The sequence below is a fragment of the Bombina bombina genome, chromosome 5 (genome assembly GCF_027579735.1).
Source record: "Bombina bombina isolate aBomBom1 chromosome 5, aBomBom1.pri, whole genome shotgun sequence".
NCBI lineage: Eukaryota > Metazoa > Chordata > Amphibia > Anura > Bombinatoridae > Bombina > Bombina bombina.
Window position 1 is genome coordinate 1,083,100,537 of NC_069503.1, and position 25,218 is coordinate 1,083,125,754.

Genomic DNA, 25,218 nt, shown 5'->3' on the forward strand with positions numbered 1-25,218 from the left:
TTACTTATTCATGTAAGTTAATTGAGACACGGTTTTGTTTTTTCTTTTTTCTTTACATATATGACCTCCGTAAGGAGGTACGTTTTCATGATGTAACCTATAATTAGATAGTTATTTATCTTGTTTTTTCGAATTATCAGAAGATATGTTACATTTATTACAAATGCTGTAAGAATTTTTGTTGAATTGGTTTTTGCATGTGAAATTAATAAAAATAATATTTAAAAAAAAAAAAAATGTGTGTATACAAATACAAAAAAAATTAAGATAAATCCAAAATATGAAATACAAATAAGAATGTGAAGATTTAAGTCTATTGTAGTGTTAGGAGGGCATTTGGATCCTTGTTCTAATCTTCAATGCAATTAAACTTTTAGGGTACCTGTAGAGAGATAAACAAACAGAGGACCCCACATGTGCAGATATACCAAGCAAGATGCTCTACCCCCTCCCCCTGGGAATATATACTTACTGGGAGACCTAAAATGTGAGCGTTGTATTCAACATTCACGTTTATGCCTCCTGCCGGTACAGTCACCACCTCGGTATCGCTACAGATCAATAAAAGGAAACAAAAGAAATAACATAGTGTAACTCTGTAACCACTTGTAGAGGAGTAATTAGGTGTTGTAACGAGTAATTACTCACATTTGTTGGAGCTTGCAACTAAGCTCAAGGAAACGCGCACTCCCACTTTATACTGGTGGGAAAACAGTAATCTCAGGCAAATCTTTAAAACAAATATTTATTTAAAATACATAAAGCGTCACAAGTGCCTCAGTAACACCTAAAGTTATGAGTGAATGAGCAATGCTTATGTAACAATTACTCAAAGGAGCACTGAGAAGTCTGTGGAATGGAACTATTATCACAGACTTCTCAGTGCGTCTCTACACTTGCCGATACACCTGGGAAAAGAGCGTTTTTGTTTTGTGATTGTGAGGTGGTGGTTTCAGCGGTCTATACTCTGCTGGTCCATCCACACTCATCCAAGACTTGCTCCTTTGAGTAATTGTTACATCAGCATTGCTCATTCACCCATAACTTTAGGTGTTACTGAGGCACTTGTGACGCTTTTATGTATTTTAAATAAATATTTGTTTTAAAGATTTGCCTGAGATTACTGTTTTCCCACCAGTATAAAGTGGGAGTGCGCATTTCCTTGAGCTTAGTTGTAAGCTCCAACAAATGTGAGTAATTACTCGTTACAACACCTAATTACTCCTCTACAAGTGGTTACAGAGTTACACTATGTTTTTTCTTTTGTTTCCTTTTATCTGAGAACTCATTGAGGAACGTTAAGAAGTGGGGAATTGAACCCAGAGAACACGGATATATCCTTACATATGAACTTTTGGTCTTGTGTTTGTTTTTTATGTTTATCACATTTATTCTTATCACCCTTTTTTTGTGATACTTGGTATAATTATTGCACAGATCAATAAAACCAAGGAGTCCAATCAAAGAAATAATCTGCCTCCTACATTAATAGCCTCCTCTCTGATACAGTCACAGAAACCAGCCAGTAGATGGTCGGAGTCCTTGGTTCTATTGATCGAGGTGGTGACTGTACCAGCATGAGGACATAAATGTGATGGTTGTAGAACACAACGCTAAGAATTCAAGTCTCCCAGAGAGTGCTTATTCAAGAGGGCCACCTTAGATCTGCACATGTGGGGACTACTGTTTGTTTATCTCTCTACGGGTACCATACAAGTGGAATTATTTTTACGTTTATGACACGGATCCCATTCCTCTCCTATCTTTACATTTGTATTTTATATTTTGAATTTATCTTAAGTCTTTGTATTTGTACACTGTGTGCAGAATTATTAGGCAAATTAGTATTTTGACCACATCATCCTCTTTATGCATGTTGTCTTACTCCAAGCTGTATAGGCTCGAAAGCCTGCTACCAATTAAGCATATTAGGTTATGTGCATCTCTGTAATGAGAAGGGGTGTGGTCTAATGACATCAACACCCTATATCAGGTGTGCATAATTATTAGGCAACTTCCTTTCCTTTGGCAAAATGGGTCAAAAGAAGGACTTGACAGGCTCAGAAAAGTCAAAAATAGTGAGATATCTTGCAGAGGGATGCAGCACTCTTAAAATTGCAAAGCTTCTGAAGCGTGATCATCGAACAATCAAGCGTTTCATTCAAAATAGTCAACAGGGTCGCAAGAAGCATGTGGAAAAACCAAGGCGCAAAATAACTGCCCATGAACTGAGAAAAGTCAAGCGTGCAGCTGCCAAGATGCCACTTGCCACCAGTTTGGCCATATTTCAGAGCTGCAACATCACTGGAGTGCCCAAAAGCACAAGGTGTGCAATACTCAGAGACATGGCCAAGGTAAGAAAGGCTGAAAGACGACCACCACTGAACAAGACACACAAGCTGAAACGTCAAGACTGGGCCAAGAAATATCTCAAGACTGATTTTTCTAAGGTTTTATGGACTGATGAAATGAGAGTGAGTCTTGATGGGCCAGATGGATGGGCCCGTGGCTGGATTGGTAAAGGGCAGAGAGCTCCAGTCCGACTCAGACGCCAGCAAGGTGGAGGTGGAGTACTGGTTTGGGCTGGTATCATCAAAGATGAGCTTGTGGGGCCTTTTCGGGTTGAGGATGGAGTCAAGCTCAACTCCCAGTCCTACTGCCAGTTTCTGGAAGACACCTTCTTCAAGCAGTGGTACAGGAAGAAGTCTGCATCCTTCAAGAAAAACATGATTTTCATGCAGGACAATGCTCCATCACACGCGTCCAAGTACTCCACAGCGTGGCTGGCAAGAAAGGGTATAAAAGAAGAAAATCTAATGACATGGCCTCCTTGTTCACCTGATCTGAACCCCATTGAGAACCTGTGGTCCATCATCAAATGTGAGATTTACAAGGAGGGAAAACAGTACACCTCTCTGAACAGTGTCTGGGAGGCTGTGGTTGCTGCTGCACGCAATGTTGATGGTGAACAGATCAAAACACTGACAGAATCCATGGATGGCAGGCTTTTGAGTGTCCTTGCAAAGAAAGGTGGCTATATTGTCACTGATTTGTTTTTGTTTTGTTTTTGAATGTCAGAAATGTATATTTGTGAATGTTGAGATGTTATATTGGTTTCACTGGTAAAAATAAATAATTGAAATGGGTATATATTTGTTTTTTGTTAAGTTGCCTAATAATTATGCACAGTAATAGTCACCTGCACACACAGATATCCCCCTAAAATAGCTATAACTAAAAACAAACTAAAAACTACTTCCAAAACTATTCAGCTTTGATATTAATGAGTTTTTTTGGTTCATTGAGAACATGGTTGTTGTTCAATAATAAAATTAATCCTCAAAAATACAACTTGCCTAATAATTCTGCACTCCCTGTATGTACATATTTATTTATTAGAATTATATTATCAGAACCTGTAGAAGATAGTTGTTTTCTGCGCAACAGTATCACACTTTTTTCTCATTCTATATTCATTTGTAAAACGGGACAGCTTGGTGGGACCAAAAGTATAAACTAGAATATCTTATGTAATTTAGGCATATTTACATCTTATACATTCAACCTAATAGTCATTGTAATACCTTTTTATTCATAGACCCATCACAAAGATAGTAAAGTACTGTAGTCAGAAATCTAATTGTTGTTATTTAAAATAAATATAGACTATTATTTGAATTTTAGAACACAAAAACCAAACCAAAGATGCAGGTAGAAAAGATTTGCATACAGGTAGAAAAGATTTGCATGCACAACAGAGAGGACAGAAAACATTCAGAGAACAGGAGCATTTTTGTGTTCCATATGGAGGAATGTAGATGGATGGAGAAGTGGGGTGTACTTAAAAATCACTGGGGGGGGGGCAACACTAATGTATTGGAAAATATGAAATAACTACTTGTGGGGAAATTTTTAATAATTTTATTTACTGTACAAAAATGTAATAAAATAATATTCTGAATTTTGGGATTTTGTACCTGTATTTGTTCACAACTCTTCTAGGGGTAGATTGCTTACTGGCTGATAATGACAATACCCTCAGCTAGAGTGTGACATACCTCATGTGCATGAAAACATTTCTTTAAACTGTAAAATATTTTAAAATGCTATTGTTTAGATGTAGCAAAGAAAAGCAATAGTTTCATTATTCCTTTCATTAACTTTACAGTTAGTTTTTACTAGTTTAATATTTTCCAATACATTAGTGTTGTCCAACCAACCCCCCCCCCCCCCAGTGATTTTTTAGGAACGCCTCTCTTCTACATTCCTCCATATGAAACACCAAAAAATGGTCCTAACGCTGCTTTTTTACGCCCGCTGCTATTACGAGTCTTGCAGGTTTAGGGGCACCACACACTTTTTTGGCCTTACCGCAAACCAACTTACGCAAATTGCGTATAGTCTTTTTTCTATGGGACTTCCATAGCGCCGGTATTATGAGTTTGTCCTGGGAGGCCAAAAAGTGAGCGGTACAGCCTATCCCGCAAGATTCCTAACGCATTCTAAAGTTAGTAGTTATGAGTTTTACGCTACAAAGCTGTAGCATAAAACTCATAACTAAAGTGCTAAAAAGTACACTAACACACATAAACTACCTATTAACCCATAAACCGAGGCCCTCCCGCATCGCAAACACTATAATAAAAATATTAACCCCTAATATGCCGCTCCGGACATCGCCGCCACTATAATAAACATATTAACCCCCAAACCGCCGCACTCCCACCTCGTAAACACTAGTTAAATATTATTAACCCCTAATCTGCCACCCCTAACATCGCCGCCACCTACCTACATTTATTAAACCCTAATTTGCCGCCCCCAATGTCGCCGCCACTATTTTAAATGTATTAACCCCTAAACCTAAGTCTAACCCTAACCCCCCCTAACTTAAATATAATTTAAATAAATCTAAATAAAATTACTATCATTAACTAAATTATTACTATTTAAAACTAAATACTTACCTGTAAAATACACACTAAGCTAGCTACAATATAACTAATAGTTACATTGTAGCTAGCTTAGGGTTTATTTTTATTTTAACTAGGTAGAATAGTTACTAAATAGTTATTAACTATTTAATAACTGCCTTGCTAAAATAAATACAAATTGACCTGTAAAATAAAACCTAACCTAAGTTACACTAACACCTAAAACTACACTACAATTAAATAAATTACCTAAATGAAATACAATTAAATAAATCAAATACAATTAGCTAAATTACAAAAAAAAACCCACTAAATTACAGAAAATAAAAAACAAATTACAAGATCTTTAAACTAATTACACCTAATCTAATAGCCCTATCAAAATAAAAAAAGCCCACCCAAAATAAAAAAAACCCTAGCCTAACCTAAACTACCAATAGCCCTTAAAAGGGCCTTTTGCGGTGCATTGCCCCCAAGAAATCAGCTCTTTTACCTGTAAAAAAAATACACACAACCCCCCAACAGTAAAACCCATCACCCACACAACCAACCCCCCAAATAAAACCCTAACTAAAAAAAACTAAGCTCCCCATTGCCCTGAAAAGGGCATTTGGATGGGCATTGCCCTTAAAAGGGCATTTAGCTCTATTGCAGCCCAAAGCCCTAACCTAAAAATAAAACCCACCCAATACACTTAAAAAATCCTAACACTAACCCCCGAAGATTCACTTACCAGGAGAAGTCTTCATCCAAGCGGCAAGATGTCCTCAACGAAGCCGGCAGAAGTGGTCCTCCAGATGGGCAGAAGTGGTCCTCCAGACGGGCAGAAGTCTTCATCCAGATGGCATCTTCTATCTTCATCCTTCCGACTCGGAGCGGGTCCATCTTCAAGACATCCGGCGCAGAGCATCCTCTTTTTACGACGACTACCCGACAAATGAAGGCACCTTTAAGTGACGTCATCCAAGATGGTGTCCCTTAAAGTTGAAGAAATCCTATTTTATTTTTGGTGGGCTTTTTTTATTTTGATAGGGCTATTAGATTAGGTGTAATTAGTTTAAGATCTTGTAATTTGTTTTTTATTTTCTGTAATTTAGTGTTTGTTTGTTTTTGTAATTTAGCTAATTGTATTTGATTTATTTAATTGTATTTCATTTAGGTAATGTATTTAATTGTAGTGTAGTGTTAGGTGTTAGTGTAACTTAGGTTAGGTTTTATTTTACAGGTCAATTTGTATTTATTTTTGCTAGGTAGTTATTAAATAGTTAATAACTATTTAGTAACTATTCTGCCTAGTTAAAATAAATACAAACGTGCCTGTAAAATAAAAATAAACCCTAAGCTAGCTACAATGTAACTATTAGTTATATTGTAGCTAGCTTAGGGTTTATTTTACAGGTAAGTATTTAGTTTTAAATAGGAATAATTTAGTTAATGATAGTAATTTTATTTAGATTTATTTAAATTATATTTAAGTTAGGGGGGGTTAGGGTTAATACATTTAAAATAGTGGCGGCGATGTTGGGGGAGGCAGATTAGGGGTTAATAAATGTAGGTAGGATGCGGAGACATTGGGGGAGGGAGATTAGAGGTTAATAAATATAATGTAGGTGTTGGCGATGTTGGGGGCAGCAGATTAGGGGTTCATAAGTATAATGTAGGTGGAGGCGATGTCCGGAGCGGCAGATTAGGGGTTAATAAATATAATGTAGGTGTCGGCGATGTCGGGGGCGGCAGATTAGGGGTTAATAAGTGTAAGATTAGGGGTTTTTAGACTCGGTGTTCATGTTAGGGTGTTAAATGTAAACATAAAATGTGTTTCCCCATAGGGATAAATGGGGCTGCGTTACTGAGTTTTACGCTGCTTTTTTGCAGGTGTTAGACTTTTTCTCAGCCGGCTCTCCCTATTGATGTCTATGGGGAAATTGTGCACGAGCACGTATAACCAGCTCACTGTTTACTTAAGCAGCGCTGGTATTGGAGTGCGGTATGGAGCTTCTTGCCTTTTAACGCCGGGTTTGTAAAAACCCGTAATGCCAGCGCTGTAGGTAAGTGAGCGGTGACAATAACGTGCAAATTAATACCACACCCCTCATAACGCAAAACTCGTAATCTAGCCGATAGTAATCTTCTTGTGAAACAAAACAGAAAGGTCAGAAATCTGGCCCTTAAAAGAACTAGCGGATAAATCCTTATCCAAACCATCCCAAAGAAAGAAAATAATTCACACCTTGTAAAAAAGCTACCTTGTCAAAGGTTTACAGGTCAGAACAAAAGTTTCAATGACAGAGACAGAAAACCTCTCTGCCTTAAAGCCAAGCGTTCAATCTCCAAGCCATCAAGTTTAGAGATCTTAGATCCTGATGAAAAAATGAACCTTGAAACAGGTTGTGACACAGAGGAAGAGGCCACGGAAGACAACTCGACATCTGTACCAGAACTGCAAACTAAATCATTAAAAACCAAGCTGGAGCAATAAGGATTACTGATGATATCTCCTGTTTGATCCAGGCTATTACCCTTGGTAACAGTACAAGAGGAGGAAAAAAATGTAGGCTTAACAAAACAACCAAGGAACTACTAAATCAACCACAAACTATGCTTGAGGATCCCTGGACCTCTCAAATAATCTGGGGAGCTAGTTGTTCAAATGAGAAGCCATCAGATCTACTTCAGGAAGACCACACAGATTTACAATCTGATTGAAGACTCCCAGATGAAGAGACTATTCCCGGATAAAGAGATAGCTCTGTGCCCACACCAGGATTCTTTCAGGAGAGGCCAGAACTGAAGGGCCCTGAAAATTGCATGGAGTTCTAGAATATATATGGATAACTTATCCACTCAAAGTAACCAAACTCCCTGCGCTCTCTGGGACCACAGACTGTACCTAACCTTAATATATATATATATATATATACTTTATATGTGTGTGTATTAGGTTGAAGCGACAGGAGGAGGCTAGGGACTGGTCCCTGTGACACCTGTTCTTGTGCCCCTACCCATATTCCAAAGACATCCCTCTGTCCAGATTGTAGCTCTTTGAGGGGAAAACCGGGCCCTTAAATAGGTATGAGAACCCTTTTTATAAACACCTAGAGCACCTTCCTTCTTCACCTTCCTCCTGCGAAAGCAAATACATTAAGGGCCCTGGGAGTTTTGGGATCTTTGCCTCCTCCTAGTGATCAGGAATATAATTCCCAGGAGTAATGAATAGTATTCTTTATGAAAGAAAATGCACGTTTACCTTTCAGTTAATAGAATTTAAAAATTGTATTCATCAGTCCTATGAGTAAAAACGAAATTCTAGTGTGGCCCCTCACTTGGACACTTTTTAAATATATACTTCGAAACTGAAAAAATATTTATATGTATAAATGTACATTGTCCTCCACACTCTGTCTAAATAACACTAAAAATCTATTATACACATATTTTGTGAAGCTCAATTTACATTACATCAGGGGATCTTCTTGGCTTTTGCAATTCATTCTCCATTCTTGCTCTCCTGTCTCATCTATTGTGACAGAATGAGGCTAGCAGAAATACTACAATGAATTCTACTGTTTTCCCTGCCACCAAACTGTCACAAATATTAACTTCATTCTGATAATATTTGTGCTACTTGGTTCATAACCCTGCAATATTGTTTAAACCTTCTGTTGTATTTTAGAATGTGAGAACTAGTGTAGTATATCTTGTTTCAGCCAATAACCTAGAAATTCATGCTGTGGCTACTAAAAAAAAGTGTTACAATTTACACTCTATTAAGGTCAACAATAATTATCTACATTTGCATGTCTAAAGCAGTTTTCAAAAAGCTATCAGAGCTCTTCAGTCAAAGCAGCACGATGGCTGCTGCTGCAAATTAAACCTTTTTACAAAGCAATCATGTGAATTTCAAAGGGACATGAGACCCCTCAGATAAAATGGCAGACTCCTTTTTGCCCAAAGAAGGGACCTCTTTACCCACTAAGTTTTGCCAAAGTGAGACACGGGCTTCATAAAAAACCTTCTCCTACCACATCAGTAAAAATGAGTAATGCCTCTGTCACTGGTACTTTCTCATCACTAGTGATGTCATCATGCAGAAGATACCGTTATTTTTTCACAGAGCAGGAAATGCAAACAATGAAAGATTGTCATCCTCATTTTAGCAAGAAGTTAAGCCTTTGAACACATTAGAGTGTTTGTTTTTTTAAAATTTTAAAGTTTATTTAGTAATGTTTTAAAGATCTCGCTCCATGCTGCGTTAGTGGTTATGAAACAAATTAAACTGATTATAATGGAGATGAACTCACAACTTGTTGGTGTAACAGTGGCCGGAACAAATTTTTATGAATTCAGCAATTTTTGAATTATAATGTTGCATCAAATTTTTTCAAGAAGATATTACGTTTAGGCACAAGTTTTATTGAACCAATGCCATTGTTTCTAATTAGTGGAAAAATAGGTTACATTTGCCAATTTTCTGTTTTTTTAATATGCTCTGTATTTTTCATAGTAAACAGAATTATTAATTTAAATGACAGAAAATTCTGATTTTAGTGATATAATAATAAACACTATGAGAACAAGTAAATAGTATTTAGTCACCATAACACATTTACATATTGGCTACCACACCTTGGAGACTGCTGAGACGTATAGCTATACCCTCCTGCACCACCACTAATTCCTTTCTGAGATTTCTTATGTTTAGGTGTAGAAAGGGGTCCAGGCGCAAAAATCATATCGACCCTGTGAATGAAAAAAGAAATAAAGCCATTTTAACAGATCCTAAAGGAACAGTAAACGTTGTAGACAATGTAGACAGCTTTACCGGGGGAGCAATATTTTTATGCAATATACTTTTGTCTGCTTTGAGAGTTAGCAGCGGTGTGTATTGCTTCTGAAGACATCATTTGTGTCATACAAGCCACTGCTGACTCTCTGAGAAGGTCTTGTGTTTGAATACTGGTGTACGGGGCCTTTACAGGATGTGTGTTTGCCACTGAAAACCAGTAATCATTTTACTAGAAGCATTTTTGCTGATAAAATTCTATTACAAAAATAATGCTTCTATTTTAAATTGAAATCCACCTATGCACATTTCTTTGTTGACTTTTCTATCAGTTTAATAAAGGTTTTAGAGTATAATATTATACATTTTTGATTTTTAACTTTCTAAATATTTAACTTACTCTGTGATAGATAACTTAGATCAGTGTTTCTCAACTCCACTCCTCAATTACCCATAACAGGCCAGATTTTCATGATAGCTGAACTAGCGCACAAGTGACATAATCAGCTAATCAGTAACCATGGTTACTGACCTGCTCTCACAACCCATCAGCTGATTATTTCACCTGTGCTCTAGTTGAGTTAGAATGAAAACAATTAGCTCAGTAACCAAGGTTACTAATCTGCTCTCATCCATTGGCTGATTATTTCACCTGTACTCCAGCTGAGCTATTATGAAAAGAATCAGCTAACCAGTAACCATGGTTACTAACCTGTTTTAACCCATTAGCTGATTATCTCACCTCTGCTCTAGTTCAGATTAGGGATGGGCGAATGTGTAAATTTCCGAATTCGAATGTTAGACCGAATGTTATAACCGAAATTCGAATTATAAATCTGAATGTTGATAAGAATGAATATTCTTAAAAATTCTATAATCGAATGCTATTTACAGTTTTCGAATGTCACTTTCGAATTTGAATGTTTATTTCGAATTTAACATTCTATTTAACAAATACTATTCAGAAGTTCAATAGTTCATGTGGTAGGGAGGGAATCTAGTAAATTAAAACATAATAGATACAAATATATCATTTTCAAATGTTTCTATATAGAATATTGCATAATTTGAATATTACATTTAAAGAAAGCATTAGAAATACTATTACAAACATATAAATTCCAATTTTTTTAAATTCAAATATTGCATAATTCGAATATTACATTTAAAGAAAGCATTAGAAATATTATAACAAATATAAATTCAAATTTTTCGAAACTAATATTTTCGAATGTAATTGTAAAATTCGAAACCGAACATTCGAAAATCGAATGTTAGAATGTTATGTAAACATTAGAAATTCGTTTCGAACGAACATATGTGTTAAAATTTGTTTCATTTTTCGAATGTTGCGAAACATTCGCCCATCCCTAGTTCAGATATCATGAAAATCTGGCCTGCTAGGGCAACTTGAGAACTAGAGTTGAGATCATGTAATAAAATAATAAAAAATAAAATGATGCAGATGTTTATTAAAATATTAATAATTTTTACTTCAACCTCAGAGCCGCAATATTGTGTTCCCAAGATACTAGTGGTAAACTAATTTTGTCATAAATCCTATGTAGATGCAATGTTTTAATCTCCCTGCTGCCTAAGGTAATATATATATTATGTGAAACTGTGAAAATTGAATATTTACTACTATGTATACTTAGCTCTTACCTGGACTGCAGGTATTTAATTCTTGAAAGCATATCCAAATGACCAGCTGAATATTGCTCTATGACATCTTTCACATCATAAGGTCTAAGGGTCTCCTTAAACTTTTTCTTATGCAAAAGAAATTGGAGTATTCTGTGTATAAAAGAATATATTGTTCATGCACTAAAAACACATTAAATAATTTCGAGACATAAATTGTAAACTCCATCTTGTAAATCATGGAGCAATTGCTTTAATTCCATAATAGACAATATTGCAAATATAAAAACAAACAAATAAAAAACACTTTTAAGAGACATAATAACAAGAAAATGTTTTAATTTGTTGGAGCATTTTATTATTGCACTATTTATTTCAAATTGGTTAAACACATAGTTAACCTAGCTGAATACATCTGGTGAGCCAATGACAATATGTATGTATCTACCAATCACCAGCTAGCTCCCAGGAGAGTATTGCTGCTCTTGAGCATAAGTATAATTTGGGCAAAGTATACCAAGAGATCAAAGTAAATTTGATAATAATAATAGAAGTAAACTGAAAAGTCTCTTCAGACGCCATGCTCTGCACCATTAAAGTATACTTTTAACTTTGATGTCCCTTTTAAGGTGCATAGAGGTTGTGTTTAACGTGACCAATTAGTTTAAAAATAAAAATGAAATAATTTATTGATTATTTTATTTATACACAACATTCCTTTTTTTAATATGTGTTTAAAGGAATAGTTTAGTCAAAATTAAACTTTCATGATTCAGATAGAGCATGCAATTTTAGACACCTTTCTAATTTACTCCTATTATCATTTTTTCTTCGTTCTCTTGGTATCTTTTTTTGAATGTAAGCTTTATGAGCTGGTCCATTTTTGGTTCAGCACCTGGGTAGCACTTGCTGATTGGTGGCTATATTTAGACACCAATCAGAAAGTGCTACCCAGGTGCTGAACCAAAAATTGGCTGGCTCCTATGCTTACATTCTTGCTTTTTTAAATAAAGATACCAGACTATTCCTTAAAAAAGGCTAAACACAAAGCCAAAGTTGCAGTCTTGGAACACCGGTCAGTGATTGGAGCATACATATGTATGCCTGTTTTTGATTGGCTCATTAGCTGTATTCTTACCTGCAGAGGCACAGGGGCACAACTATGACTTTATATTTATTACATTTGCACAATGTAAAAGAAAGTGATATGTTAAAAAATAAAATGCTCTTATGAAACACTGGAATATCTTTAAGATTATACACTGTGCTAAAATAAACTATTGCAGCATTATGGTGATTTAAGTAAAAACTAATTTGCTTTACAGCTTCATGACATATTGCATTATTAATACAGAAACCTGGTGCAGCAAGAAACACCAACAATATGAAGTGTCGTGCATGAGTTTATATCAGGTTTTAAAATATATGCTTTTACATTTGTATACATTATGAACATGTTAACTGAGAATAAGTAAAAACTAGCATTGATAAAAGTGTGCAACCAGCCAAGAAATGCCCAAACTAAGGCCTAGATTTGGAGTTTGGCGGTAGCCGTGAAAACCAGCGTTAGAGGCTCCTAACGCTGGTTTTAGGCTACCGCCGGTATTTGGAGTCAGTCAGGAAAGTGTCTAACGCTCACTTTTCAGCCGCAACTTTTCCATACCGCAGATCCCCTTACGTCAATTGCGTATCCTATCTTTTCAATGGGATCTTCCTAACTCCGGTATTTAGAGTCGTGGCTGAAGTGAGCGTTAGAATTCTAACGACAAAACTCCAGCCGCAGAAAAAAGTCAGTAGTTAAGAGCTTTCTGGGCTAACGCCGGTTTATAAAGCTCTTAACTACTGTGCTCTAAAGTACACTAACACCCATAAACTACCTATGTACCCCTAAACCAAGGTCCCCCCACATCGACGCCACTCGATTAAATATTTTTAACCCCTAATCTGCCGACCGCCACCTACGTTATACTTATGTACCCCTAATCTGCTGCCCCTAACACCGCCGACCCCTATATTATATTTATTAACCCCTAATCTGCCCCCCTCAACGTCGCCTCCACCTGCCTACACTTATTAACCCCTAATCTGCCGACCGCAAAGCGCCGCTACTTACGTTATCCTTATGTACCCCTAATCTGCTGCCCCTAACACCGCCGATCCGTATATTATATTTATTAACCCCTAATCTGCCCCCCACAACGTCGCCTCCACCTGCCTACACTTATTAACCCCTAATCTGCCGACCGGACCGCACCGCTATTATAATAAAGTTATTAACCCCTAATCCGCCTCACTAACCCTATAATAAATAGTATTAACCCCTAATCTGCCCTCCCTAACATCGCCGACACCTAACTTCAAACATTAACCCCTAATCTGCCGACTGGAGCTCACCGCTATTCTAATAAATGTATTAACCCCTAAAGCGAAGTCTAACCCTAACACTAACACCCCCTAAGTTAAATATAATTTACATCTAACGAAATTAATTAACTCTTATTAAATAAATTATTCCTATTTAAAGCTAAATACTTACCTGTAAAATAAATCCTAATATAGCTACAATATAAATTATATTTATATTATAGCTATTTTAGGATTTATATTTATTTTACAGGTAACTTTGTATTTATTTTAACCAGGTACAATAGCTAAAATAGTTAAAATAATTACAAAATTACCTGTAAAATAAATCCTAACCTAAGTTACAATTAAACCTAACACTACACTATCAATAAATTAATTAAATAAAATACCTACAATTACCTACAATTAAACCTAACACTACACTATCAATAAATTAATTAAATACAATATCTACAAATAAATACAATGAAATAAACTAACTAAAGTACAAAAAATAAAAAAGAACTAAGTTACAAAAAAATAATAAAATATTTACAAACATCAAAAAAATATTACAACAATTTTAAACTAATTACACCTACTCTAAGCCCCCTAATAAAATAACAAAGACCCCAAAATAAAAAAATGTCCTACCCTATTCTAAATTACTAAAGTTCAAAGCTCTTTTACCTTACCAGCCCTGAACAGGGCCCTTTGCGGGGCATGCCCCAAAGAATTCAGCTCTTTTGCCTGTAAAAAAAACACATACAATACCCCCCCAACATTACAACCCACCACTCACATACCCCTAATCTAACCCAAACCCCCCTTAAATAAACCTAACACTAAGCCCCTGAAGATCTTCCTACCTTATCTTTACCATACCAGGTTCACCGATCGATCCAGAAGAGCTCCTCCGATGTCCTGATCCAAGCCCAAGCGGGGGGCTGAAGAGGTCCATGATCCGGCTGAAGTCATCATCCAAGCGGGAGCTGAAGATGTCCATGATCTGGCTGAAGTCTTCATCCAAGCGGGAGCTGAAGAGGTCCATGATCCGGCTGAAGTCTTCTATCAACGGCATCTTCAATCTTCTTTCTTCGGGAGCCATCATCTTCCATCCGACGCGGAACATCCTCTTCTCCCGACGCCTACTCGCCGAATGACGGTTCCTTTAAATGACGTCATCCAAGATGGCGTCCCTCGAATTCCGATTCGCTGATAGGATTCTATCAGCCAATCGGAATTAAGGTAGGAATATTCTGATTGGCTGATGGAATCAGCCAATCAGAATCAAGTTCAATCCGATTGGCTGATTGGATCAGCCAATCAGATTGAGCTCGCATTCTATTGGCTGTTCCGATCAGCCAATAGAATGCGAGCTCAATCTGATTGGCTGATTCAATCAGCCAATCAGATTTTTCCTACCTTAATTCCGATTGGCTGATAGAATCCTATCAGCCAATTGGAATTCGAGGGACGCCATCTTGGATGACGTCATTTAAAGGAACCGTCATTCGGCGAGTAGGCGTCGGGAGAAGAGGATGTTCCGAGTCGGATGGAAGATGATGGCTCCCGAAGAAAGAAGATTGAAGATGCCGTTGATAGAAGACTTCAGCCGGATCATGGACCTCTTCAGCTCCCGCTTGGATGAAGACTTCAGCCGAATCATGGACCTCTTCAGCTCCCGCTTGGATGATGACTTCAGCCGGATCATGGACCTCTACAGCCCCCCGCTTGGGCTTGGATCAGGACATCGGAGGAGCTCTTCTGGATCGATCGGTGAACCTGGTATGGTGAAGATAAGGTAGGAAGATCTTCAGGGGCTTAGTGTTAGGTTTATTTAAGGGGGGTTTGGGTTAGATTAGGGGTATGTGGGTGGTGGGTTGTAATGTTGGGGGGGGTATTGTATGTTTTTTTTTTACAGGCAAAAGAGCTGAATTCTTTGGGGCATGCCCCGCAAAGGGCCCTGTTCAGGGCTGGTAAGGTAAAAGAGCTTTTAACTTTAGTAATTTAGAATAGGGTAGGGCATTATTTTATTTTGGGGGTCTTTGTTATTTTATTAGGGGGCTTAGAGTAGGTGTAAGTAGTTTAAAATTGTTGTAATATTTTTCTGATGTTTGTAAATATTTTTTTATTTTTTGTACTTTAGTTAGTTTATTTAATTGTATTTATTTGTAGATATTGTATTTAATTAATGTATTGATAGTGTAGTGTTAGGTTTAATTGTAGGTAATTGTAGGTATTTTATTTAATTAATTTATTGATAGTGTAGTGTTAGGTTTAATTGTAACTTAGGTTAGGATTTATTTTACAGGTAATTTTGTAATTATTTTAACTATTTTAGCTATTGTACCTGGTTAAAATAAATACAAAGTTACCTGTAAAATAAATATAAATCCTAAAATAGCTATAATATAATTATAATTTATATTGTAGCTATATTAGGATTTATTTTACAGGTAAGTATTTAGCTTTAAATAGGAATAATTTATTTAATAAGAGTTAATTAATTTCGTTAGATGTAAATTATATTTAACTTAGGGGGGTGTTAGTGTTAGGGTTAGACTTAGCTTTAGGGGTTAATACATTTATTAGAATAGCGGTGAGCTCCAGTCGGCAGATTAGGGGTTAATGTTTGAAGTTAGGTGTCTGCGATGTTAGGGAGGGCAGATTAGGGGTTAATACTATTTATTATAGGGTTAGTAAGGCGGATTAGGGGTTAATAACTTTATAATAATAGCGGTGCGGTCCGCTCGGCAGATTAGGGGTTAATAAGTGTAGGCAGGTGGAGGCGACGTTGTGGGGGGCAGATTAGGGGTTAATAAATATAATATAGGGGTCGGCGGTGTTAGGGGCAGCAGATTAGGGGTACATAGGGATAATGTAAGTAGCGGTGGTTTACGGAGCGGCAGATTAGGAGTTAATAATAATATACAGGGGTCAGCGATAGCGGGGGGGGGCAGATTAGGGGTTAATAAGTGTAAGGTTAGGGGTGTTTAGACTCGGGGTACATGTTAGGGTGTTAGTTGCAGACGTAGGAAGTGTTTCCCCATAGACAACAATGGGGCTGCGTTAGGAGCTGAACGCGGCTTTTTTGCAGGTGTTAGGGTTTTTTTCAGCTCAAACAGCCCCATTGTTTTCTATGGGGGAATCGTGCACGAGCACGTTTTTGAGGCTGGCCGCGTCCGTAAGCAACTCTGGTAACGAGAGTTGCAGTGGCGTTAAATATGCTGTACGCTCCTTTTTTGGAGCCTAACGCAGCCATTCTGTGGACTCTCAATACCAGAGTTATTTTAAAGGTGCGGCCAGAAAAAAGCCAGCGTTAGCTACGCGGGTCCTTACCGACAAAACTCTAAATCTAGCCGTAAGTGTTTTGGATGGCATACTGCAATTGATTTCTGTTAAAGGGACATTAACCACCTCTTGATTGTTATGTGTATACATTGTACATGTTCCACCCTCCCTAGAGAAGCCAAAAAGCAATTTCTGTAAAAATGTCTAAACATGTTTAGAAACATATTAATATTGTGTTTGCTGCAAATGTCTAAGCTACACTCACCACTTATTTGGAGGAGCCAATCTCAGCTTGAGTCTGCAGCTGACAAGGCTAACCACGGTTATTATGTTAATATAAAGGGAATGGTTTTGCAGTTGTTATCTGCTGAAGCCAATAAAGCAAAATATATGTAGCAGTGTTAGCCCTGAAAAGTCAGCAGGGTGCATATCCAGCTCTGAGAATCAGAAAATATATATATATTTATTTCATGGTTCATATAGAGCAGACATTCTCAAACTTAGCCCTCCAGAGGTTTTTTTAACTATATTTCCCATGATGCTCAGCCAGCTGATATGCTGGCTGAGCATCATGGGAAATGTAGTTCCAAAACCTCTGGACGCCCAAGTTTGATGATGTCTTATATAGAGCATGTAATTTTAAGCAGCTTTCCAATTTACTTTTATCTAATTTAATTAATTATCTTGTTATCCTTTGTTGAAAAGAATACCTAGGTATGAGCAGCAATGCATTACTGGGTGCTAACTGCTGATTGGTGGTTGCATAAATATGCCTCTTATCATTTGTTCATCTAATGTGTTCAGCTACCTTTAAGTAGTGCATTGCTTCCCCTTCAACAAAGGATACCAAGAGAACAATCAAAAAAGAAAAATGGGTACCATGTCCCTTTAAGTTCTGAAAATAGTGTATTAGCCATATACAAAGAAGAGAACTATGGTAAATTAAAATATGAAAACATAAATATTGTGTTTCTGTTATATACAGAGTTACACAATGTCAACTTTACATAAATTTGCATATTTTTCTCTTTTCCTTCTACATGAATTCCTCTTTCTTGACTTTGCCATTGCCAGGTTATATTTAAAGAAGAAATACCTAGAAGCATGGATAGCTGCCTTTATTGTTGGGATCAAATCTTCTACAAGAAATTCATTACTGTAACCAGCATCTGCCATAGGATCACCAGCTGAACCAGCATCTACAGAAGCAAAACAATAATGCAAAAATGTTAATATACATTCCAATGGGTAAGTTTGTATTGGGATAACCTATTAGAAATATTTCATTTTAATTGATGCAGCTAATGTATTTTTTGTTTTTGTTTTAAATGTAATACCATGTGTTCAATTAAAAACAAAACAAAAATCCCCTGGACTATGAAAGAGCTATGTATGAGTTTGTGTTTATGTGCTATTATACATAGTGGGCTAGATTACAAGTGAGGCGCAAACGGTTTTGCGCTAGTGCAATTGTATTTTTGCGAGCCATTTAGATTTTGCTGATATTACAATCGCCCTTTACGCTTATTCAGAGCTGTGGTTAACTGTTTTCCAAAAATAAAAGGTTGCACAAAACACTTCAAAAATACATTACAAAGTACAGTTACACTCATATTAACACTGTCTAATAACTGACTTCCAAAATTAACTTTACTACAGGCTCCAATAGAAGTCTGCACTTGAGGGATTTAGTGTCCCCACACTATCCCCCATGCAGAGGTTAGGGTACCCTACTCTAAATCACTTAAAAATTACTTTGGACTTGTAATATAAGTTCAAAAATAGAAATTCTATTGATTGATAGATGGTAAAGCACAAAGCAAAAGCAATATAATTGGGTGTGCCCAGAATCACTAGAGGTAATACTCTGGTCTTAAATTTCAGTTGAACTAAATATTCTGGATCCTGTGAGTACCAGTACAGCTGAGAAATTCTGGAGTCTTAGAAGAAACACATAGCAGAGACTAAGGAATTGACCACCCACAGAGCCCCCGTATGCTGTAAAGCACAGGAGCAAAGAGATCCAGAATTACACACACCCCTTAAAGGGACGTTCCGGTCAAAATTGAAATGCCCATAGATTTATTACATCTTTGAAGAGAAACATATTTGCAATATACATGTATTGGCAAAAATACTTTCAGTAAAAGTTATCACTGTTTTAGTGTTAACCATTTTCTCTGCACGTGCATGTGAAGCTTAGCTAGATATTCTTAGTGCACCAGCATTTTAATTACTACAGCTGCACAGAGCACCAGTGGGGCTTATATCATGTCAGCAATTAACAAATTGAGTCATTACCAGATGGTACAAGCACTTACGGCTCTCTGAGCAAGTGCTGTGTTTAAAATGCTAATGCCCGGTGCATACTTAAATACTCTTTTGAAACAGCTATATATGTTATTAGAAGCATGTTTGCTAATACATGTATATTACAAAAATGCTTCTTTTCAAAACTGAAATGCATCCATGTGGATTCCAATTTTGGCTGGAATGTCCCTTTAAAGTCCAGAATTCGTGGTAAGTAGCATGAAAGTCGGGCGGCTTCACGGTACTCACAGAATCCAGGACAGAGGGAAGTAAGGATCATAGCTCAAGAAGGTGGTTAAAAGTAAGCAGCAGGAACAGCTTGGGAAAGAATTATACTATTGGCGGTTTTTACCGGTAACTGCAATTTTACATTGCGACATTGCACCGTTTATATTCGCAACAATTATATCCTAAGAAAACAGTCACACTAAGGAATCCCTTACAGAATACAAAAAGTCCCGGGCGTATAAACATTGTGAATATTGAAATATATGTAAATCATTATCATCATTGACTTTATAAAACACTCTGATATGACATTTTAATTCAATGTATTGTTCATTTTAGAAAATGTTTCCGTTTTTTGATGTTATTAACTGTGTATATATAGAATCTTGTAATGAAGTAAAGATATGTAGAAACCTCTTGGCTGTTATTAAAGGGACAGTAAAGTCAAAATTAAATTTTAATGTGTCAAATAGAGCATGCTATTGTAAACAACTTTCCAATGTACTTCTGTTATCAAATTTGCTTTGTTCTCTTGGTATCTTTTATTAAAGAGTAAAACTTGTTAGGCTCATAAGAGCTCAGGAGTGTGCACGTGTCTTTAGTAATCTATAGCAGCAGTGTTTTGCAACATTATTTGTAGCTTTGTTAAACAATGTTGCAAAACACTGCTGCCATAGAGTACTAAAGACACGTGCACACTCCTGAGCTCTTATGAGCTTACCTAGATTTACTCTTCAATAAAATATACCAGAAGAACAAAGCAAACTTGATAACAGAAGTAAATTGGAATGTTGTTTAAAATTGCATGCTCTATCCGAATCATGAAAGTTCAGACTTTACTGTCCCTTTAAGTGTATTGCTATCCATATATGGATTATATGGTGATAGAACAATTTGATTAGTACATAGTAGTAATCTGCTTGCTTATAATATTTGGTTAAACTGAAATTTAAGACCAGAGCATTTCCTCACCCAATTCCATTTATTTTGTTTTATACTTGTAATTCCAATATTAGAGATCATTATTGGATCCCTTTTTGGGTGTAAATTTTCAGTGTATTAACCATCAGTATTAACTGTGATACAACCTAGTAACTGTTAGATGTTCCACTTGTAATCTAGGCCAGGTAAGATAGAATCAGTAATTCATAAATTAAATGTTTTAAACAGATTAAAGTGTATGTTTTGACTTATAATGTGCTTTTCAAGGTGTCAAATAAATTATGAGGAAGGAAAAGCACAACACAATATTTAAATAAAAGTTAACTAGATCTTATTATACTAATAAACAAGTAGATTTTTGGATAAATAAAATGTTTTCAGCTTTGACCTTGTAGGAAGGACACATTTTATGTACTACATATATCAAGCTGTCTAGAATGTGACTAAGCATACAAAAAAACAAACATAGGACTAATGAATCACTCTTGTACCTTCAGAACTCTGCCAAAAAGCATATGCTTTCATTCTCAGCGCCGTACGAAAACGCTCCTTATTGCTGAGTCCAATATTTTTTGGGTCTTTGGAAGGACTATCTTCAACACTATCAATGTGCAATGGGGAAAATGTCTTTGCTTTTGGACTTGTCCCTCGTGGATTTGAAAGTCGGACCCGATCCAATAGACTCCACTTTTGACTGTTAATAGTGAATAAAATATTACATTGTATCTCATCTTCAAGGAGTTACTTCTTTATTGTTCTTTGTATCAACATACAATGTAATTTCAATATTTACAGGATAAACTCTACTGAAAGTCATTTCACTGTCAATTAAATAAAAAATAAAAAAATTACTTTAAAAGAAATAATCATATACATAGCAACATTGCTAAATATTTTAGTACACACATCTTCACAAAATGGTTACTTTCTTTTTCAGCCAATCAGCAAGTATATCATAGTATTTTGGTAGTTTGCCCAAGTGAAGCATGCTAAGAATAGAGACTTGATGCAAAACTTGACATTTGTGCTAGCAGCACACTTTTTAAGTTTTCTAGCCTTCAGTCTGCATTAAACAATAATTTTCAAAAAGGGTGTTTAGACACACCAATGTGTCATAGCACCATAGCACCAAGGATTTGGTGATGTGAAATATTATAACTTAAGAAGATCTGTAAGAAATATGAGGAATGGACAAAGAAACTAACAATGAAGTAGTATATTTTGCTAAATATTGACTAGTCAATACAAATAATAAAATAGGATTTAGTTTTATATATATATATATATATATATATATATATATATATATATATATATATATATATATATATATATATAGTGAAGATTGGAGTAGCCGTGTTAGTCCAGTAGATAGATGCTCAAATAACAAAGTATTGCAGTATGCAGTGATACCTTTTTTATTGGACTAACATAATATTTAAAAGACAAGCTTTCGAGAGTTTTACTCTCTTCCTCAGGTCTAAAGCAATACTGATCATTCTGATATAGATACACATCACATACAACAAATGGAAGGGAGGAAGGGGGTGAGAGGGGGGTCATAAAAGCAGAGAATGTGTCTGAAGGAGAAAATAGCTGAGAATAGCCAGAAAGAATAAATAAACAGAGGAGAGTAAATAGGCCAGATGAGAGGAAAAACAAAAAGGCAAAAGAAACCAGTATAGGACAATAAGATGAGAGATTATAGAAAGTTATGGTAGTGTGTGAGAAAGCCAGAGTCTACATTAAGTCCTTCATTTCTGGTATTGAAATGTGTGATCATTTTCATCTCAAATGTCTTTCGTTCATGAGAGTCTTTGAAATTCCCTTTAAGAATTTTAATCCTGAGGTTAAGGATGGAGTGACCAGTCTGGGTGAAGTGATGACCAACAGGGGTACAATATTCATTTTCCTTGTGGTTTTTGATCGAGTATCTGTGTAGATTCATTCTGAGATGCAGCTTTAGGCCAGTTTCTCCAATGTAGCAACCTCTGTCACACGCTGTACACTGTATCATGTACACCACATTAGCAGATGAGCACGAATAGGATCCCCTAATATTGTATGATGCGTTGTTGTGTCTGGCTGTGTTGTTGTCACATATATGTTGACACAGTTTGCAGAGTGATTTGTTGCATCGTGCAGTGCCATTCTGTGTACGCTTCTGTTCTGTGGTTAATTTGATGCGGACCAATCTCTGTCTCAGGTTAGGCGGTTGTTTGAATGCTAGTATGGGGGGTTCAGGAAATATTTTTTTGAGTGTGGGGTCCTCTGGAATTAGTGGTTGTAGCTCTTTAATAATTTTGCGCACTCCTTCCAGAGTAGGGTTGTGACTACTAGAGGGGTTCTTGTTTTGTTTTCCTTTTTTTTGTATTGTAGGAGTCTTTGCCCAGCTTATAGAATTCATACTCACACACAACTATTTCAGTTTCAACAACAACTACTACCTACAAATGACAGGGACAGCGATGGGCACAAAAATGTCACCCCAATATGCCAATCTTTTCATGGCGTACCTAGAATACAGATCCTTATGTACTCAGCCCCACAAACCTTATACATATTATCGTTACATCGATGATATTTTCATAATATGGACAGAAGGAGAAGAAAGCCTATTAGATTTCCACAAATCATTTAATTAATTTCACCCGTCAATAAACCTTAAAATGGACTTTTCAAATCATAGTGTGAACTTCTTGGACTGCACAATAACTGTCACCAATGGCATCCTTCATTCATCTATATACAGAAAACCCACAGACAGGTACAGCTACCTCCACAATTCCTGCTTCCATCCCAATCACACCAAACAAGGTATCATCTACAGCCAAGCTATCAGATATCACCGCATTTGCTCTGACACAAAAGACAGAGATCACCACCTGATTACACTGTCAGAGTCATTTAGGCAAAAGGGCTACAAGGAAAGGACAATATCTAAAAAAATCAAATCTGCGCTAAAAACACCACGGGAAAGACTCCTACAATACAAAGAAAAGGAAAACAAAACAAGAACCCCTCTAGCAGTCACTTACAACCCTTCTCTGGAAGGAGTGTGCAAAATTATTAAAGAGCTACAACCACTAATTTCAGAGGACCCCACACTCAAAAAAATATTTCCTGAACCCCCCATACTAGCATTCAAACAACCGCCTGACCTGAGACAGAGATTGGTCCGCAGCAAATTAACCACAGAACAGAAGCGTACACAGAATGACACTGCACGATGCAACAAATCACTCTGCAAACTGTGTCAACATATATGTGACAACAACACAGCCAGACACAACAACGCATCATACAATATTAAGGGATCCTATTCGTGCTCATCTGCTAATGTGGTGTACATGATACAGTGTACAGCGTGTGACAGAGGTTGCTACATTGGAGAAACTGGCCTAAAGCTGCATCTCAGAATGAATCTACACAGACACTCGATCAAAAACCACAAGGAAAATGAATATTGTACCCCTGTTGGTCATCACTTCACCCAGACTGGTCACTCCATCCTTAACCTCAGGATTAAAATTCTTAAAGGGAATTTCAAAGACTCTCATGAACAAAAGACGTTTGAGATGAAAATGATCACACATTTCAATACCAGAAATGAAGGACTTAATGTAGACTCTGGCTTTCTCACACACTACCATAACTTTCTATAATCTCTCATCTTATTGTCCTATATTGGTTTCTTTTGCCTTTTTGTTTTTCCTCTCATCTGGCCTATTTACTCTCCTCTGTTTATTTATTCTTTCTGGCTATTCTCAGGTATTTTCTCCTTCAGACACATTCTCTTCTTTTATGACCCCCCTCTCACCCCCTTCCTCCCTTCCATTTGTTGTATGTGATGTGTATCTATATCAGAATGATCAGTATTGCTTTAGACCTGAGGAAGAGAGGAAAACTCTCAAAAGCTTGTCTTTTAAATATTATGTTAGTCCAATAAAAAAGATATCACTGCATACTGCAATACTTTGTTTTTTGAGTATATATATATATATATATAAATAGATAGATACAGACAGACAGAGAGATAGATAGATGATAGACAGTGCGGGAATAAACCAACAATAGCAATGGGGGCACACAAAATCCAATGCAATCACTTGCAAGGCAAATTATAAAAAACAGGGTAATAACTACTAATTTAAAATATCCCCTTAACTAATTAGGGTACAATAAATAGACTATAGAAACAATATAAAGTCCATTAGAGGCTGTTTCCACACACTCCCATCTGGAAAAGGCTGTACTCTCCCCTCTCACTTGCAAAGTGGAACTTCTAAAAGATATTGTTTGTGTGTATTAATAAGGACAAGTCACCAGTATAGTTAACCGAATAAAGGGTACTCACATTTGAGAAGAGCACCCTATAGAGCTGTTAGGTGCATGCTGGATATTTAACAGCAAACCAGCTATCTGCATTCCTATTCACAGGAACACTGGATCACAGAGTTCAAGCCGCACCACCAGGTAGATAAGGCTCATAAATATGATAAAACAACAGTGTATCAAAGTAACAGTGTGTCATAGTATGCAACAGTGAAACAATGTATCAAAATATTCAAGGATATGTGGAAAATCCAAAAATGGAAATAAGGTAAGTTAGAGTCTCAGGAGGCTTGATATTGCTAAGACTCTTATTTCCATTTTTGGATTTTCAACACATCCTTGAATATTTTGATACATTGTTTCACTGTTAAATACTTTGACACGCTGTTACTTTGATACACT

The 25,218-nt window shown here is 36.5% G+C and overlaps 1 protein-coding gene across 1 annotated transcript in view; it reads right to left on the bottom strand.

Annotated features, from left to right (window-relative positions):
• The window catches only part of KCNQ3 (potassium voltage-gated channel subfamily Q member 3), a 422,819-nt gene that overhangs the window by 12,930 nt on the left and 384,671 nt on the right, over positions 1 to 25,218 (bottom strand). The window contains exons 11-14 of the mRNA XM_053713209.1: positions 20,973 to 21,175; positions 18,098 to 18,200; positions 11,383 to 11,514; positions 9,561 to 9,674 (exon numbers count right to left, since the gene is read on the bottom strand). Of these exons, the coding sequence (XP_053569184.1) occupies positions 9,561 to 9,674; positions 11,383 to 11,514; positions 18,098 to 18,200; positions 20,973 to 21,175 (552 nt within the window). The remainder of the gene's footprint in view (positions 1 to 9,560; positions 9,675 to 11,382; positions 11,515 to 18,097; positions 18,201 to 20,972; positions 21,176 to 25,218) is intronic.